The sequence below is a fragment of the Rhinolophus hipposideros genome (genome assembly GCF_964194185.1).
Source record: "Rhinolophus hipposideros genome assembly, chromosome: 5".
Lineage (NCBI taxonomy): Eukaryota > Metazoa > Chordata > Mammalia > Chiroptera > Rhinolophidae > Rhinolophus > Rhinolophus hipposideros.
In genome coordinates, this window is record NC_138051.1 from 98,727,450 (window position 1) to 98,745,285 (window position 17,836).

General features: G+C 53.1%; 1 protein-coding gene across 7 annotated transcripts in view; it reads right to left on the reverse strand.

Moving 5' to 3' along the window:
* BEGAIN (brain enriched guanylate kinase associated) overlaps positions 1 to 7,365 on the reverse strand; it is a 45,531-nt gene extending 38,166 nt beyond the window's left edge. For all 7 annotated transcript variants that reach the window (XM_081048669.1, XM_081048661.1, XM_081048660.1 and 4 more), the window contains exon 1: positions 7,229 to 7,365. In XM_081048669.1, coding sequence (XP_080904795.1) covers positions 7,229 to 7,270 — 42 coding nt within the window. In that variant the 5' untranslated portion in view covers positions 7,271 to 7,365. The remainder of the gene's footprint in view (positions 1 to 7,228) is intronic.
* Between the last annotated feature and the right edge of the window lie 10,471 nt (positions 7,366 to 17,836).

Consider the following 17,836-nt stretch of genomic DNA (forward strand, 5'->3'; position numbering starts at 1 on the left):
TGTCTGCCTAGGGAGGCAGCCTGCACTGAATTAGCACCTGCTGAGTACAGGGAGGGGCCCTGGGTTGGTTCTGGGTGCAGGGACAGGGAGAAGCAGGCCGTACAAAGATCCCGTGACAACCTCCACACCAGGGTGAGCAGAGGGCCTGAAGGAGGGAAATTAAACTACATCTGTCTGGAAAAACGCAAGGCTGTGGTGAAGACTGCCGGTTGCCCACTGTTCCCCCAGTTTTCCTTAGTAAAGAACCCTCATGTTATTCTAGCTAAAAAAAACTACATTTCCCAGGCTACTTTGCAGTCAGGAGTAGCCAATGAGCTGCAAATAGAAGTTGCTGGTTGTGACTTCTGGAGAAATCTGTAAGTCAAAGGGATCAGACAGCTTGCCTGTACCCTTTTGGCTCCCACTCCCCACCTTCCTGCTTCTTACCTGGAACATACAACTATATTGGACCATGAGGGAAACGTGTGGCAGAAGCCATATCTACAGAACGGAGGAGCAGAAAGACAAAAAAAGCTGGGTCCCTGATGTCCATTGCGTCCGCCGCCAGCCCTGTACCACAGCCTCTGCAACTTGAGAGAAATACCCTCGACTTATTTATGCCATGATTATGGCCAACCTCTGTTGCTAGCAGCTCTGTGCAATTCCTCGGTGGTACCCAGGGAGTGAGGTGCAGAATGAGTTGATAACGCTATGAAGCAGGAGCCTTTGGCACATGGGGGTCCACGATGTAGTTAGCTGGGAGGGCTGGTGGGGAGATTAACCCAGAGAAGGGCCAGAGCCAGGCCCCGGCACTTCCTCCTTTGTGGAAAGGTAGACGGGCCTACCCCTGGCATCTCAGGGAGCCAGGGGTCCAGGCAGGACACTTGTCCGAGGTTGCATGAGCCAAAGGAAGACCCTCGGCTGGCCAGCTGGCGGCCGCCGCCATCCCCAGTACTGGCCTGTGGTGCTGCCTGAGCACGGCCCCAGCCCCCCTTGGGGCTGCCCGCTCATGGCTGCACCCTGGCGCCCCCGCCCACCTGGCAGTACCTGGACACCTCCTTTCCTGGGCGCAGCTGTACACCTCTCTGGATGACCCACAGCATCACTGACTGAATGTCTGACGAACTCCACAAGCTCAGCTGCCTGAAATAGGGATGAGAGCTGACCGGACCCCTCCTTCTTACTCTTCCCTGACCCCACCCTTAACTACCAGGCCCTGGCGACTTAGCTTCTCAGAGACCTGACCACCTCCCTCCCACCATCATCTTGCTGGTCCCAGGTGCCACCATGTCTCACCTGGACACCTGCAATCACCCCTCTGGGGGGCTTCTGACCCTATGCTGGTTCAGCTCAGTTCATCCCACAAACATGCCAATGTGAACTTCTAAAATCACAGACGACCAGACAACGTCATACTTCTCTACGCCCTGCAAGGTCCTGATGACCCAGTGTCTTCTGTCCTTGCTGCTGTGTACCGTCTCCCCGCTCCCACCTGAAATGCCCATCAAGTTACTGGCGGCTGCTAAGCTCTACCTGGTCTCAGGGCCTTTGCACTTGGCGTTCCCTCTGCCGGGAGCACGTCTGACTCTGTCCCCTTGCCCTCCTCCTCCTCATCTAATTCTGCTCCAACTTCCGGGGCCCCAGATCTAGCCTGTCCCCTTGCATTGCCTGCGTTAGATCAGGTGCCCTTGCGACAACTTCTTATGACCCCTGCTCTTCTCATACCACGGCCCCCCCCCCCCGTAACTGACATGCCTGTAATCATTTGTCTATTATCTGTGTCCCCTCAAATGTAAGCTCCACTTTATCCCAGCTCTCCACATAGGGCCAGGCACAGAGTAGGTGCTCAGGAAGCAATTCTTGAATGAATGTGGAAGTGAACACATCACAGGCCCAGGCTGTCAGTTCACAAGCTTCCCCAGACCGGGCTGGGCCTCCTCTGGGCTGGGCACAGAGAGGGATACATGGGGATGGGTCTCAGGCTCTTGGGAAGGCCACAGTCCCCCCACCCCTGCAGCCCCCCGATAGCCACCCCGTTAGACCTGGACAGCCCCCTCTGCAGCAGCAACCATCCAGCCCCTGCTTCATCCCCATTGGGAACAGGAGGCCAGCAGATCAAGGTCAAATTCCCCTCTGACACCCCAGCAGGACCTTGGGCAAGTCACGTCCCCTCCTCATTGTCACACAGGGCCAGAGCAATACACAGGCCATGGGCAGCGGTGGGAAGTGGTGCAAGAGGACACATGCTGGGCGCCTTCAGCACGGAGCCTAGAACCCAGAACCTTAGGGCTGGTTAGCACAGCACTCTGATTTGTCCATTCCCCAGCATGTGTGGCCACAGGAGTGTTGTGGGGGCCTTGGCCAGCCAGTCCTCTGAGCATCTCCCAGAGTTGCCGGCTGCATCAGACAAGTTCCGGTTGTCATAACAACCCACTGGCTCTCAGCTGCCTGGGCCGAGGCTCTGGAGGATGCTGTTGGCTGCCGAGCTCGCAGCCTGGCCTGCTCACCTCTCACAGTCTGTGCCGCCTCTCCTGGCGCAGCAGCCCTGCCTCTTGACTCATCTGTTTCAGCCCCACTTCCTGAGCCCTACTGTGTGACCATTGGGCTCCAAGCTGGGCGGACACACACGCATCGCCCGAATTCTCACCCAGCCCTGTGAGGTGGGGCAGCCGTGAACTCTGTTTTATGCCAAAAGGAGCAGAGTCTCAGGGAGGTTAAGTGACTTGTCTGAGGTCACATGGCTCAGATGCTGCAGACCTGGGATGGGAATCCCAGAGGTCACGTACTCACACCATTTCCTCTCCAGGACGCTGCCAGCCCCTCCACCGTGCCTGCCCCTAACCCTGTTCCCCCAACACCATCCTCCGGCTCCCATGAGTGGAAAGCTGGCCTTAATGAGCTCCAAGAGAAGATGGAGAGAGCTGCCATTGCCTCTGGGGGCTGGAAACAGGAAGACCCAGCCACAGGGCATTGGAGGGACCATGTAGATGGGGACACTGGGCATAGCTAAGAACTCCAAGCACCACCTCCTTTAATTCTCCTAAACTTAACTCCTGAGCTAAGAATTGCTACCCGTTCCACAGAGGAGGACATGGGCTCTAATGGTAACTGGCAAACAGCCATGGCTTGCCTTATGCCAGGGACTGGCAAACACCGAAAGGAGGGCAGTCACCTTCCATAAGCCTCCCTCTTTCCTGCGCAGAAGTTTTTATTACCATCCCCTTTTTACAGACGAGGATGCTAAGAATCCTCACACTTGTTCTTTTACTCTGCCTCTTTGCTTCTGGATATTTCCATGGATATTTCCATGCTGGCCTGAGAACCCTGGAGGGTGGCCACAGGCCTTAGTCCCCAGCATCCATGCACATGCTCTGTGCGGTCCAGATTCCAGGAAGTCCCAACCCCAGACAAGGAAGTCTCTACAGGACTCCCCGCTGGTTGCCTGTCACCATTCCCTGAGCATGTCTTCCAGCAACATGTAACTGGAGAGGCCCAATGGCCCCCTCTCCCTAGCCCTGCGCCTCCCTGCTATGTGATCGTGGAACCCAAGGGACTGGGGGTTAAGTGAGCAAGACACCAGCATCTGGGGAATAAAGATGTCCCACTCATCCAACCACCCATCCATCCCTATGACCATTCATCCGTTAGCATGTACCCATTCATGCATCAAAGCTCCTTCCATGCCTGTACCTGCCGTGCACTGGCATGGACCCACCCACTGACATCCTGTCATTCCTGCATCCTGCCAGCCAGCCATTCATCCGTGTGTCCTTCTCTGATACTTATAGCTGCATCCATGCGTCCATTCATGGAGCATCCACCCACCAACACGTGTTCACGCATGCACTGATCCCCCTGCCATGCCTGTATCCACGCATCCATTAATACACATGCATGCAGCTATCTAGTCATTCTCCCTGTATCCACGCATCCACCCATCCATTCCTGTATCCATCGTCCTATTGACAGCATCCTCATTCGTCCCCTCAGCACCACGCATTGAGTACATCTATTTACCACCCATCATTTTCTCATGTCTGTATCCATCCATCCTCTGACATACACTCCTGTATCCATCAGCCCTTTATCCATCCATCAGTTGACCTCTGTTTTAGATCCTCCCATCCATTCATCTTCCCATCTTGCCATACGCATCAGAAATCCATCTTCCCACCTGTATATCCATCATTGATATCTTGTTCTAGTCATCCAGTCCTATATCCTTATCCATTCCTCCAGCCAGCCTCCCATCCAGCCCTATCTATCTTGCCACGTATATCCATCAATCTCGCCTCCCATCCAAAGCTATTCATCTAGCTTTCTATTTATCCATCCACTGATCTGTCCTGCTACATGCTTTCCATCATTGTCTGTCCATCCACTATCTCCTTCAGTCGACCCCACATTGCTTCTCCACCTGTGTGCCCAATAATCCCTGCACACACCACCCACAGCATGACAGCACACCCTGTGTCCCTCTTCCCCAGGCAGGGCCCATCTCCATCCCAACTTGGTTCAGGTCCTGCTAATAGAACAAATGACTGCAGGTCCCTGGTCTCGTACAGAGCTGGGTGCTAGCTGATCCCCAACCTGGAAAGCCCTCAGGGGCTGCTGTACTGGCCTCTGGACTCATGGACTGTTGGGTCTGTGGCCACTGCTGGGTCCCTGTCCACACTGGGGGCAGGAAAAGCCAAGGACACTCGCCATATTGGTCAAGGGCCATGTCTCCTGACAGAGCTCTTAAAGAGCGAGGTCTACGTCTGATTCACCTAAGTGGTCCCCGTGGGGTGCATGGAGAGAATATGCCAGGTGAATGTGGAATTTATTCACTTATTCATTTATTCCTATAATATTGAACATATAGACACAGCGCTAGTCAGCTTCTCCCACCACAGTCTACCATCTGTTCTGCTCTTGGACAGCGGAAGTCACTCCTCTGACTGTCAGAGGTGTTGAACTCCAGACACTGAGCCCAGAGAGGGACAGGGCCTTGCTCAAGGTCACACAGGGAATTAGTGGCAGAGGGGGAACTGGAATCCAAGACTCCAGACTCCCGCCCAGGCCTCTACATCAGGCTAGTGACAAGCTCTGGGGCAGGAGCAGGAACCAGGAGGGGATTTTGGGGGGCAATTTTACATCAGCACCAGGAGCCTTGGGCTCACTCCTGGTTTTGTCCAGAGGGATCTTTACCTGCTTTGAGGGGAGGAGCCATCTCTCTCTGCCCCAAGGCCATGCCCTTGGATCTCCATACTCCAACAGGACTGAGCCTCTTCTGATCCCTGCGCTCTCCCCTGCACCCCCAAGCCTTAACCTGTCCTGCACTTGGAGCACTCCTCTACCCTCACCTATTCAGCTCCTACTCAACTCTTGGGCCTCAGGAGCCTCCTGGGATTTGAGAAATTATATGTGCACTGTCTACAAACAAGCCATAGATTCATGGACTACTCTCATTCCCATTTATTCATTCATTCATTCTTCAACATCATTAAGAGCCTACAGGAATAGAGGAACTCCTTCCAAGTGGTGCTATGGAGATGATGTGTGGATATGCTTATACTAGGCCTGGCACATAGTAGGTGCTCAATAAATGGCAGCTATTGTGGGCCTGTGCCCAAAAGTCTTTGAGAGTAAATGGGATCATCTTCCAGACTGCTCTGACTCACTTTCCCTCCCTGACCTGGAAATGTCCCACTCTCTACACCAGCCTGTGGCTGAGGCTCCAGGCAGCCCTTGCCTTCCCCACTCAGAGTCTCAGGTGCGAACAGCTCCAGGTTCTGACAATAAGAGGAACACAGAGCGCAGGAATCTATAAATATGAGACAATAGCTTAGGGAGGGTCCTTACGCAGCCCAGCCACCCCTCGCCCCGCACCCGCGTGCTGAGCAGCCGGGAAGAAGCCTCATTTGCCATCCTGCTCTCTTTTCTGTGCCGCCTTGATTATAGTGAGAGTCGGGAAAATTAAGGGTTTTTGGGGATGCTGCCAGGGCCCGCACAGCCGCCTCCCCACCCTGCGCAGCACAAACACCAGGCAGAGCCACCCCTATCGGCCACTTGTCCCAGCCGGCAGTGCCACACATGGTCTGGCGGGGACCGCACACCACAGTTTACAGAGGGCCCTCTCACAGTCCTTGCTGGCCCTAGGAGTGGAAAGGGCCTCTGCTGTGGTTGGTGGGTGGGGAGACCGGGGCTCAGAAAAGGGCAAGGACCTGTCCATAGCCTCCAGAGATCTAGTGTATTGGGGCCTGGAAAAGACCCAAGCCCATGGAGACCGTGCCCAAGCCATGGCCCGAGGCCTTGACCCCTGATCTGCAGGTGGGCAGACCTTGGCCATCCAGGCCTCCACATTTGCAGATGCTCCTCTTTCGGCCAACCCCACTCACTCTGGGGTGCCCACTCTGCTCCTATTCTGCTGGCTCAGGAGACTCCAGGATGTCACCCTCACTGTTCCTGTCCCAAAGGAACCACACTGAGGATGGGGTGGGGCCCAGACACGGAAGGAAATACCTCAAAACCAGGCAGGAAGCGGAAATGCTAGGGCAGAAATTCCCATCCAATACGCTGGGGTTCAGGGAGGGTGAGCCCTAGGCTCCCTGAGCCTCAGTTTCCTCTCTTGTAACTGAGGAGATTGACAGCACCTGCCTTGCAGGTACTGAATGAGGGAGGGTGTCTGGGGATGGGGCGCGCCTACGCGCTGCAAACGCCCAACGAACCAGCCCTTGGTCCAGCCTTTTTTTGGCTCCTCGGTCTTTCTCGGTGGGTGGCATCACCCAGTTCTGGCCCTGCCCCCTGACACAGGGCAGGAGGCCAGCCTGCCCCCCACAGCGGTGGGTCCCAAATCCTCAGGCCTCACTCTGGCCCACCGGCCCCCTGGCCCACACTCCCTTCCGCTGCAGGGATGCGCGTGGTGGGGTAAGGACCCCGCCAATGGGACCCAGGCATCGGGACCCACCGCTCTAGGGGCAGGACCGCGCGGAGGCCGAGTCCCCGCCCCGCCCCGAGAGTGCCCGGCTCTCCGGAGTGCCGGGTGGCTCTTCCTGGCCAATGAAGCGTCCACCGCGGGGCCTTGGCGCACCGGCACGAGATGGGGAGCCGCGGGGAGGGAGGAGAGGATGGACAGTCGCCCCCTCTCCGGGTGGGGGGAGGGCAGGCGTCTCGGTGGCTGAGCAGAGACCGCCCCGCGGCGTGGGTGGCCCCGCCCCGCCTCCGCGGTGGTGCCCGCGCCGCGCCCTCCGGGCTCGCAGGTACTCACCGCCCGGCGGAGCCGGCCTGGCCGCCGGCCGCTGGTCCACATGGCCCCGGGAAGCCGCCGCCGCCGCCCCTGGCCCACGCCCTTCCTACCGAGGCCGAGCGCGCCCGGAGCCGGCGCGGCCGGGGCTCCCCCTCCCCGCCCGGCTTCCCGCAGGGAGCGCCCGCCCCCCGCCCCCAGCCCGGCTTCCCGCCAGCCCCGGCCCCGCGCAGCCGCGGCTGATTCAGCGGCTCCCCCCGCAGCGCCCAACCTGGGCGCACTCGGGGGGCGCGGGGCCGGAGCCGGGCGCGGGGGTGCCACGTGGGCGCAGGCGCCTGGAAGGAATGGCGGCGGGGCAGGGAATGAATGAACCATGTGAGTGTGAATGGCAGGGCGCATGAATGAATAGGTACAGTGCGTGCAGGTGGGAGGAACGAATGAATGAGGAACGAATGCACGAGGGGAAAGTTAAGTGAAAGAGTGAATGGCCCCTTAAAGCTGGAGGGCCTCAGTACTGACCTGTCCAACCCATTCAGCCATTCATTCATTTATTGAACACCTACTGTACGCCAGCCCTGCTCTAGGCCCTGGGGATATGGCAGCAATAGATCAAAGCCAAGTCCCTGCCGTCCCAGAGGTCACATAGTACCGAGATAGAAACTGCAGGCTGAAAGGCCTGACCCTAACCAGCTACCCCTCCCCCAGCTTCTGCTCTGCCCCACCTCCCGTGGTGGCTCCCTCCATCACAGCAGGTGGCTGGCCTGCCTTCCTTCTCTCCCTGACCCAGCGCACCTAGACCAGGGTGGCCAAGTGATGGGAGAGGATCTTCCTTCCTCCCAGGGAGGCCAAGAAAGGGGATGTAACCTCTGGAGGGTCAGTGTTGTTCCAGGAGCCTCCAGCTGGAGCAGCCCCTTCCTGTCCCCAGCAGAGCCCCTGAAGAAGGGAACAGGTGAACCTCACACTTTCCTCCCAGAGGCATCTGGTGGCCCAGGCCCAGCTGGAGCCTCCTCAAGAAGCAGCCTCTTTCCCCAGGGCATCAGAACTTCCTGGGGGCAGCTGGACCAGTCTGCCAGCCCTGCCAGCCCAGCAGTAGCCAGCTGGAAACCCAGGGAAAAGGACAAGGGGGCCAGAAAGGACCTTGTATGTTGAAAGAGAGGTCACAATGCACATGCACTGGACTTCCTCTCTCAGGACCTCGTGGCTCATAGTTCACACAGGTGTATATCACTTCCAAGTTCATGGCAGATTTAAACATGCTGCCAATGAATACTTTATCTATTTTTTTAATTATTGTGGTAAAATATACATAACATAAAATTTACCATTTTAACCATTTAAGTGTACAGTTCAGTGATATTAAATACGTTCGTTGTTGTGCAACCATCACCAGCATTCATCTTCTTTTTACGTTGTGTCTTTGCAGTTTCTACTCACTCAGTTAATTAGGGGAGTAGGTGGCTATATTCAAGCGCAGGACAGTGCTCAGAAAAGGCATTGATGGCAAGGGAGGCGAGAAAACCACTGAACAGGAGACAGGAAGTAGAGGCCTCCTGGAGCCCTTTAGTGGCAGGCGAAGTCCTCTTTCTCCTCCCCCATAGGCCCCGGGGACTTTATTGGGTAACAAATGGAAACGGAGCGCAGGGAGGTTTCCTGGGGCAGAGAGAACATCGATGACCCCCGTCTGCCTGCCTCTGGATGTACAGGGCTCCCTATAGCTAGGACAAAATGAGAGACGGCTGTCCACACCCCTCCCACAGGGCTGCTTCATGTTCACTGTGGGACTGCTCTCTGCTTGGGACCTCAGTGTCCCCACCATGAGTAGGGGCAGACACTGACCACCACTCCTGCCCGCTCGGGGTCTGACGCCTGTCAGGCCCTGTGGCAGGCTGGATGCAGCACATGAGAGGTAGTAGGAGTCCAGCAGGGCCAGCCTGCCAAGCCCCCACCTGCTAGCCCTCATGTGCCTGCCTTCCCCAGCCCCCAAGGGGACAACAGTAATGGTGGGCTGTGGATGGCGCGTACACGTGGGGCTCTGCCCACACTTCCTACCCAGACACTGGTCCTGCTCCTCAGATGGTGCCAGAATGTTTGCCATCCACCCTGGCTCTGCGGCTGCCAATGCTGCAGATGGCTGGGGAGGCGGAGGAGGGGCTGGGCGGGTGGGGGCAGCCCAGCCTCAGCTCAGGCAGCTTGTACACATGAGCTCGGGCCTGCCTGGGAAGGCCCCGGAGAGGCTCTCCCCCATGCTGCACCAACTGGTCCCCACCCTGCACCCCACCCTGCAGGCTCCCTCTTCCTCCCTCCCCCCAGCTCACTGATGTTGGGAAGAAGGGAAGACAGCGGCTCTGGCTGTGGGAGAGGTGGCAGCACCCCCCTTTGGCAGATGGGGAAACTGAGGCTCAGAGAGGCAAAGTCCCTTATCTAAGGCCACTTAGCAAATAGGGGCTAAGCTGGGATTTGAATACCCTGGTCAACCTGGTCAGGCAGTCACCTCCTTTCAACTGGCCTCCCACAGGACCCGCCTCCAGGCCTCTCTGAGGAGAAGGTCCAGGTAGTGCAACCTGAAGATCCTTGCTAGGTGGGCTGGTCTGGAAAGGCCTCTGCACCAGCAGCATCCAGGCAGGCTTCCCGGAGGAGATGAGGTTTAAGCTGAGGGTGGGAAGAAGGAATAAAAGGGTCAGCGCTTGGACACCACGCCCTGGGGCTGTGTAGGTCCCTTGTCCCCAGGCCTCCTGACCTCATCTGGGCCTCTGTTGGCCACTTTGGCCATAGTCCCCACCCCCATCTCTCAACCCCATGCCCTGATTTTTTCTTCATGCCTCTCAGTACTCTTTCATGTTACCTGATTTATTTGTTTATGTGTGTACCTTGATCTCCCCAGCTTGAATGTGCAATCCGAGATCGGCAGCGGGTAGGGGACGAAATGAACAAATGAATGGATGAATGAGGGAGAGAGGCAGGATTAGAAAAGCCCAGCTTCTGGTGCTGGTGGCTGAGTGGACAAAGGAGGCCAGCAGGATGGAGGGCACTGAGAGTGAGGTTCCTGTAACCCCTACCCCAGGTGCAGGTGTCCAGCCCCTCCCTTCCTCTCGGGCCCCAGAGTTGCCAGTCCTGCTGGTAGATCCCAGCGTTCCCTTCCCCACTGCGTCCCTCGGGCTGGGATTGGAGAAGCTTCTTGGAATGTGAGCTCTGGAGATCCTGGGGCAGCTGAGAGCTCTGTTCCCTTCATGCCCCTCACCCTGAGATGCTCTTCCGTGGAGTGTCCACCTGGAAAACGACTCATCTGAGCTCCCAAAGCTGTCTCCTTTTGGAAGCCTTCCCAGATTGCCCCAGGTTGGCCACCCCACCAGGGCCGGTCTCCCCCACCCCCACCCTCACTGCTGAGGTCCCTCATAGCTTATAGCAGAATCCACACTTCACACAAAAGGAGATGTCTAGCACCTGCTTGCACACCTAAGGTGATGAGAGATTCCCTCCCTTCTTCCCAAGAAGTCTCCATGGTTGGATGGTCGCCCAGAAAGTTCCAAGCTGCAGTTTTGACCTTGGTGTCCCTGTAAGAACAGGCCTGAGTGCCCCGCCCCAGGCAGGACCATGTTTGGTATGTTTGGAGGTGCCAGCCCTGGCACCCTCCCATCTCCTCCTGGTCATCTGCCTAGCACTCGCTAGGAGGCAGAGTGAGGGGCTACTCCCTGGAAGGGTCTCACTCAAGAGAGGCGTCCACATGGACGCCTAAGGACATTTGTGCATGCTGTTCCTTAGCATGGAGCAGCCTTCCTTGCTCCCTTGGAATGCATTTCACGCATTCCAGAAGGCCTTCTAGTCTCCACCGAGGTGCTCCCTCCTGATTCCTAGTGCCTCTGTGTTTCTGTGTGCTTCCCTAAGCTTTGCCCTGACCTCACTGGGTGTCACCACCCAGGGCATTCCTTCTCAGCCTCCTTCTCTGAGCTCTGGAGGCTGACACACAGTGGGCCCTGCAGGGCCCTGGTTCCAGATGCCGCTCCCCCACCAAACCTGCAGGGGCCTGACACCCAGAGCTGAAGTAGCTGAAGTGAGGGACAGACATTAGCTGAATGAATGAATGACCATGGGAACACTAGAATGAATGAATGAATGAATGAATGAATGACCATGGGAACACTAGAGGACTGAACCCCAGTGTGATGAGGAGCTGACTGACAGGGCTGAAAGAAGTACCTAGAGAGCCTTGGCACTCAGGCCAGCTGCACTTGGGCAGGACTCCACGGGGTTGTAGGAGGGGCATCCTCCAGGGGCCTGGATATCAGGGCAAGGAGATGGAGCGCAGCCCTCGAAGAGGCCTCCGAGGTGGGAACAGGGCAAGAAGAAGAGCCTGAGGTCAGGGATGGCCTCAAGCCAGGCGGCCTGGAGCCTGAACGCCAACTCCTCATGTGCTCCCGTCACTGCCCTGAGTGCTATGGATTGATGGAAGACGTCAAGGCAGTGCTAAATTGATATGCTAGACCAAAAGAGTGGACACAGAGGCTGCCTGGAACTGTGGGTGCTCACACCCATCATTTTCAGCCCAGAGCTCCCACCTCTGTCCAGGGTGTGGCAGCTTTGAAACCTGCCTCTGTCTGTTCGGAGCCCTAGGCAGGGTCTCCAGTACCTTTCTCACTCTGTCCCTCTATTGCTCAAGAGCCTGCAATGGCTGCCTCCTGCCTGACACATCCCATCCAGCACTCAAGGCCTTCCATGGGCTTCTGAGTCTCTGATGTGACATACTCTTGACATGCTGAGGGTCTTCTGCTCCCTCATGTCCCTTCCAAGCTGCCCTCTGCCCTGTCCACCCCAGGCATGTCTACTAAGCGGCTTTTCCTCTTGTCCCTGCTTAGAACGGGAAACAACACTCCAATAAAACAGAGGCTCATGTGCCCCCGAGTCCCTGCATGGTGGTGGAGGCAGAGGGGAGGTCTGCATGGAGCCACCTCTGTCCAGACGGCCATTTCCTGGCCATCCAGACACACCTGATTTCACCATTTCATTCTTCAATGTCTGTAAAGTCTTTTTCCCTGCCAGATGGTGGCCTCTCGCGGGTATGTTCATGCGACTCCTCTCTGGCTCCTCCTACCCAGGCCAGTGCCAGTCAAGGCATGGGTGGCCTGTAAGTCCCCGAGACGTCCAAACGGCCACTGGTCAGGCCTCTGACAGGCATCGGCAGACCTGCTTCTGGCCCTGTCGGCCCACAATTGCTTCTGCAAGACTGTGTCTTCCCTGAGCTCTGTTTCCTCATCTGTAGCCTGGGAGCCTGGCCCCCGCCTGCTTTCTCATGTGACTGTTCAGAAAATGGTCACTGTGAGCCGACGGACAGAGCAGTGCACAAGGCAGGCCCCGTCCTGCCAGAGATTGCAGTCTCGGCCCTGGAAACCCCCAACACTGGGGCGCACCCCTCCGTGTCAGGCACCAAGCTCCAGAAAGGGAAGCCAGGGCGCTGCAGGCCTGAGCTGCGGAAATGTGAGCAGGCTGAAAACTGGGTGGCAGAGGCAGCCACCAATTTTCCCCACGCCACTGGGCAGGAAAATGATTTCCGCTGGTTCCTCTGTGTTCCAGCCAGTTCCAGTGCCTGCAAGAGATCTGGAGGCTGTCAGAACAGTAGCCACAAAGTCTCACAGTGGCAACAGAACAGCAAGCCTCAAAGTCACACAGTGGGCAGGGACCCCCGCTCCAGCTGAGACTGGAGCGAGAAAGGCAGGAGCAGCCAGGGCCCAGGCTGGAGTTCTTCCCAGGCCCTCAAGCTCTTTCTCTAGGCTCTGCGCTGGCAACCCCCAAACTGGGGCAGTGGGTTCACTCGGGCTGCACACGTCAAAAGCTAGGAGCCAGAAAAGAAAGGACACTGAGCCTCTGCCACGCGAGTTTTCAGTGCATGTTACCACTGATCGTTACAGCAGCCTAGGAGGAAGGGAGTCTTAGAGGGGGAAACGGAGGCACAGATGATTAGGTGAACGTGCTCAACAGAAGTAAAGAGGCTGGGATTTGAACCGAATGTCTGCAGCAATGTCCGACCTCTTTCCCCATAGCCACTGGCCTCACTTATCCACAAATAGGGACAGCCAATTGGGGTGTTCGGGAGGTGATGCGATAGAGATGGTCCCTGTGCAGGGGGGACCAGGACTGGGTGTTCACCTCGACTTGGTCGAGACTAAGGGATCCCACGACGTGAGGATGCCGGAGGGAGGAATGTGGTGCCACGGCCGAGGTCCATGAACCCAGCGTGCTCCTCTGGGGCCACTGGGACCAGTGACGGGTAGGCTGGGATATGGGTAGAGTGACTACCCAATCTGCCCAGGACTGAGGGGGTTCCTGGGACATGGGACTTTCGGCTTTAAAATAGGACAATCCCGGGTAAACCAGGCTTGGTTACCCTAGACAGGAGAAAGAACATTTGATGATTCAAAGCAAAAAGTTAGACTAATCGGTGGTGAGGGCTCCAAGGCTAGAGGGAATAAGTTGGAGGAGTTCACCTGTGGAAGCATTTCTGGCTGGGAGGGAAGTCAGATTGTTGTTTTCTAAGATGGCCTGTTCCAAGGCCCTGCCAGGACCCCAGTACACTCCTGAACGGCTTGGGGGGGGGGGCGTTTACCGGTGGAACCGCCCCTCCACGACCCAGTCCTAGATCCTGCTCTTCCTCAGGCCTCTTCCAGACCTGGGACAGCCTTGGATATCTACCCGCTGGGTCCCCTCATTGCCCGCTTCTCCGGACAAACACCCTGGCGGGCAGACAGAGTGCGGGCGCAGGTATGCGGATCTCAGCTTTGCCTCATTCTTACTTGGAGCGGCCATTTGTGGCTCTGCAGAGGCTTAGTTTCCACACCTGGAAGACGGCATAATAGCCCCTTCTCTGCAAGATGCTGTGAAGATTGGGAACAAGGTCTGTGGAGGCCCTGGCACAGTCCCTGGCATGCTGGGACGCTCCATGTGGTTACGGCTCCTCCCAGGCACTCGGTCCGGGAAGCGAGGAGCTGGGAAACAAACAGAGCAAATGTGAATTCTTGTCCTCGATGAGCAGGAGGGCAGGGGCTGGAGAGGGACTGCCAGACTCTGGTGAGCCCGCCATGGCCCTGTACTCGGTCCGCCCGGAGGGTTAATCTTGAGATTGCTCTCCTGGGCAGCTTGCGGTGGCTTCCACCCAAGCTGCCCCCTCCCTCCCTAACAGAACCTTGCGATGGGGTCAGGATACACACCCATCTGAAGGACTACATTTCCCAGCCACCTTTGAGGCCAAAGAAGTTGTTAAAAGGAAATTTTTCTTCTTTTCTTTTTACAGCTTTATTGAGCCATAATTGACTTGCATTAACTGGCCACAAAAGTATACAATTTGATAAGTGTCGACTTATATTTGTACACTCATGAAGCTATCACCACAATCAAGATAGAAAATATTTCTGCCAACTGCAAATGTTTCCGGGTTCTTCCTTGCAAGGTATTTTTCAGTTTGCAAGTGTTTGTGGGCAAACGCTGATCTGCTTTTTACCATGGTAAGTTAGTTTGTATTCGCTCTTTGTTTCTTGCTTTTTTCCGCTTGGAATAATGATCCTGAAGTTCACCCATGTTGTATGTTTGCTTCTTCCACTCAGAATAATGGTTTTGAGGTTCACCCGTGCTGTGTGTATGGATAGTTCATTCCTTTTTATTGTTGAGTCATATTCCACTGTGTGAATGTGCTATAATTCATCCCATCAGTAAAGTATGAGAGCTCCAGTTGTTCCCCGTCTTTGCCAACACTTGTTCCCATGAGTCTTTTTAATTTTAGTCGTTCAAGATAGGTATGTAGTGATATCTCATTATGGTTTTGATTCTCATTATCCTAATGACTGGTGATAAGAATGTGTTTTAGTGAAGTGTCTGTTCAGTCTTTGGCCTGTTTCTTAGTTGGATTGTGTTATTATTCGGTTGTGTTCTCTACATATCCTGAATACGAGTTTTTTTGTCAGACACCTGCTCTACAGATATTCTTTCCCAGTCTTTGCTTGACTTTTAACTTTCTTAAAGGTGATTTTGGAAGAGAGAAGTTTTAATAAAGGCCACTTTATCAATTTTTTCTTTTATAGTTTGTGTTTATTGTGTTTAAAAAATTTTCCTAACTTACTGTTTGTTGCTAGTATGTAGAAATATCATTGACCTCACATTTGGCAGTCTTGCTAATCTCACATATCAGTTCTGATAGCTTTTTGATAAATTCCTCAGATCTTTTTATTGTACATGGATGAACATTACATCTGCATGTAAGGACAATTATACTTCTTGCTTTAATCGATATGACTTTTCTTTTGTTTTCTTGCCTTGTTGCACTATCTAGGACCTCTGTTACAATGTTGAATAGAAGTGGGGAAGCTGGGCATCATTACCTTGTTCCCTGTCTTACTGGGCAAGCATTGAATTCTTCACTACTAAGTGTAACTTACTATTAAGCTGTTAAGGTTTTTTTTAGATGCCCTTTACCAAGTTGAGAAAGTTCCTTTCTGTTGGTAGTTTACTGAGTCTTTATTAGGAATGGAAGTTGAATTTTGTCAAGCAAATGCATCTGTTGAGATAGTCATGTTTTTTTTGTTTTTCCTTTCTTAGTCTGTTAACATGCTGTATCACACCGGTTGATTTTCAAATGTTAAACCAATCTCATATTGCTGGGATAACCCTCACTTTAACATGATGTCATTCTTTTTACATTTTGTTGGATTCAGTTTGCAGATATTTTGTTAAGAATTTTTGCGTCTATGTTCATGAGGAATGTTGGTCTATAAATTTCTTATCTTATAGTGTTGTTGTCTGGTTTTTGTATCAGAATAATGCTGGCCTCAAAATATGAGTTGAAAAGTTTTCCTTCTCTCCTATTTTTTGAAAGAGTTTCTTTAGAATGGGTATTATTTCTTCCTTATGTGTTTGGTAGACTTGGTCAGAAAAGCCACCTGGATCCAGAATTTTCCTTATGGAAGATTTTTTAACTACAAACATGACTTATTTAATAGATGTAGGTGTGGGGACAAAGACCCAAAACACAGTTTCCAGGCTCTCAGCCTCACATAGAAAGGTGCTGGCTTGGGTAGTAAATGGCCATCAACTGTGATCAGATGGCCAGCAGCTGTGGCTAGTTGGCCGTCAGCTGTAACCCGTAAGCCATTGGCCACTAATATAATGGCTGTGGCTACGCTAACAGGAAAAAAATGGGGGCTAGCAAGAAGATGGTGGCTGGCAAGCGCGGACTGCTGTTAGGCAGATTATGTAGATCCTGCTTCCTGTGTCTCCAGCCCAGCCGCCAGCGAGAATATATCGGTTTGACTCCCCTATCTATGGCTCCGTGGGTGTTCCTTTTTGGCCTCACCGTGTCCTGCGTTCTTATATGGGGAGCGGGACCAGGCCGCCTCACACGACAAATTGCGCAGCGAGCAGGGTCCCCCGCACAACAGTAGGCCTATTCAGATATCTGTTTATTCTTGAGAGAGCTTTAATATAATAGATTGTATCCTTTAAAAAATTTGTCCAATTTACTTAAGTTGTCAAATTTGTTGGTATAAAGTTGTTCAAAACATTCACTTATCCTTCTAATGTCTGTAGGATCCATAGTGACGTCCCTCTCTCATCCCTGATATTGGTAACATATATTCTCTCTTTTCTTTTCCTGATCAGTCTGGTTAGAGGCTTATCATTTTTATTGACTTAAGGAACCAGTTTTTGGTTTCACTGATTTTTCTATTGTTTTAATGTTTGCTATTTCCTTGATTTCTGCTCTTTACATTTTTCTCTTTTCTGCTTACTTTTGGGTTGTTCTTTTTTCTCTAATTTCTTACAGTGAAAGCTGAAGTCACTAATTTCAGACATTTCTTCTTTTATACTATAAGCACTTAAGTGCTATAACTTTTCCTCTAACCATTGCTTTATATGCTGTGTTTTTGTACTCAGCTTAAAATACTCTCTAATTCCCACTGTGATTTCTTCTTTGATCCATGGTTTATTTAGAAGTATGTTTAGTATCCAAATCTTTGGTGATTTTCTAGGCATTTCTCTGTTATTGATTTCTAATTTAATTCCATTGTGCTAGGAGAACATACTCTGTAGGATTTCAATCCTTGAAATTTTGTTGGGATTTGTTGATTGCCCAAATTATGTTTCTTTTGGTAAATGTTTTATGTACACTTAAGAAGAATGTGTATTCTCCTGTTGTTGAGTGGAGTGTTCTATAAATATCAAGGTTATTGATAGTGTTGTTCAGATCTTCTGTATCCACACTGATTTTCTGTCTGCTTCTATCAATATTTCAGAGTGGTGTGGAAATCTCCGATTATAACTGTGGATTTGTTTATTTCCCTTTGCAGTGCTATCAGTTTTTGCATCACGCACTTTGAAGCTTTGTAATTAAGTGCATACAAATTTAAGATTGTTATGAACTCCTGAGGAATGGACCTCTTAATCATTATAAACCTACTCTCTTTATTCCTGGTAATATTATTTTCTCTTAATCTACTTTGTATATTAGTATAGCTACTCCAGCTTTCTTTTGGTTAGTGCTAATATATGTATCTTTTTCTACATTTTTATTGTTAATCTATCTGTGCCTTTATACTTATGGTGGGTGTCGTGTAGACACTGTATAATTGGATCTTGCTTTTTCATCCTATCTGACAA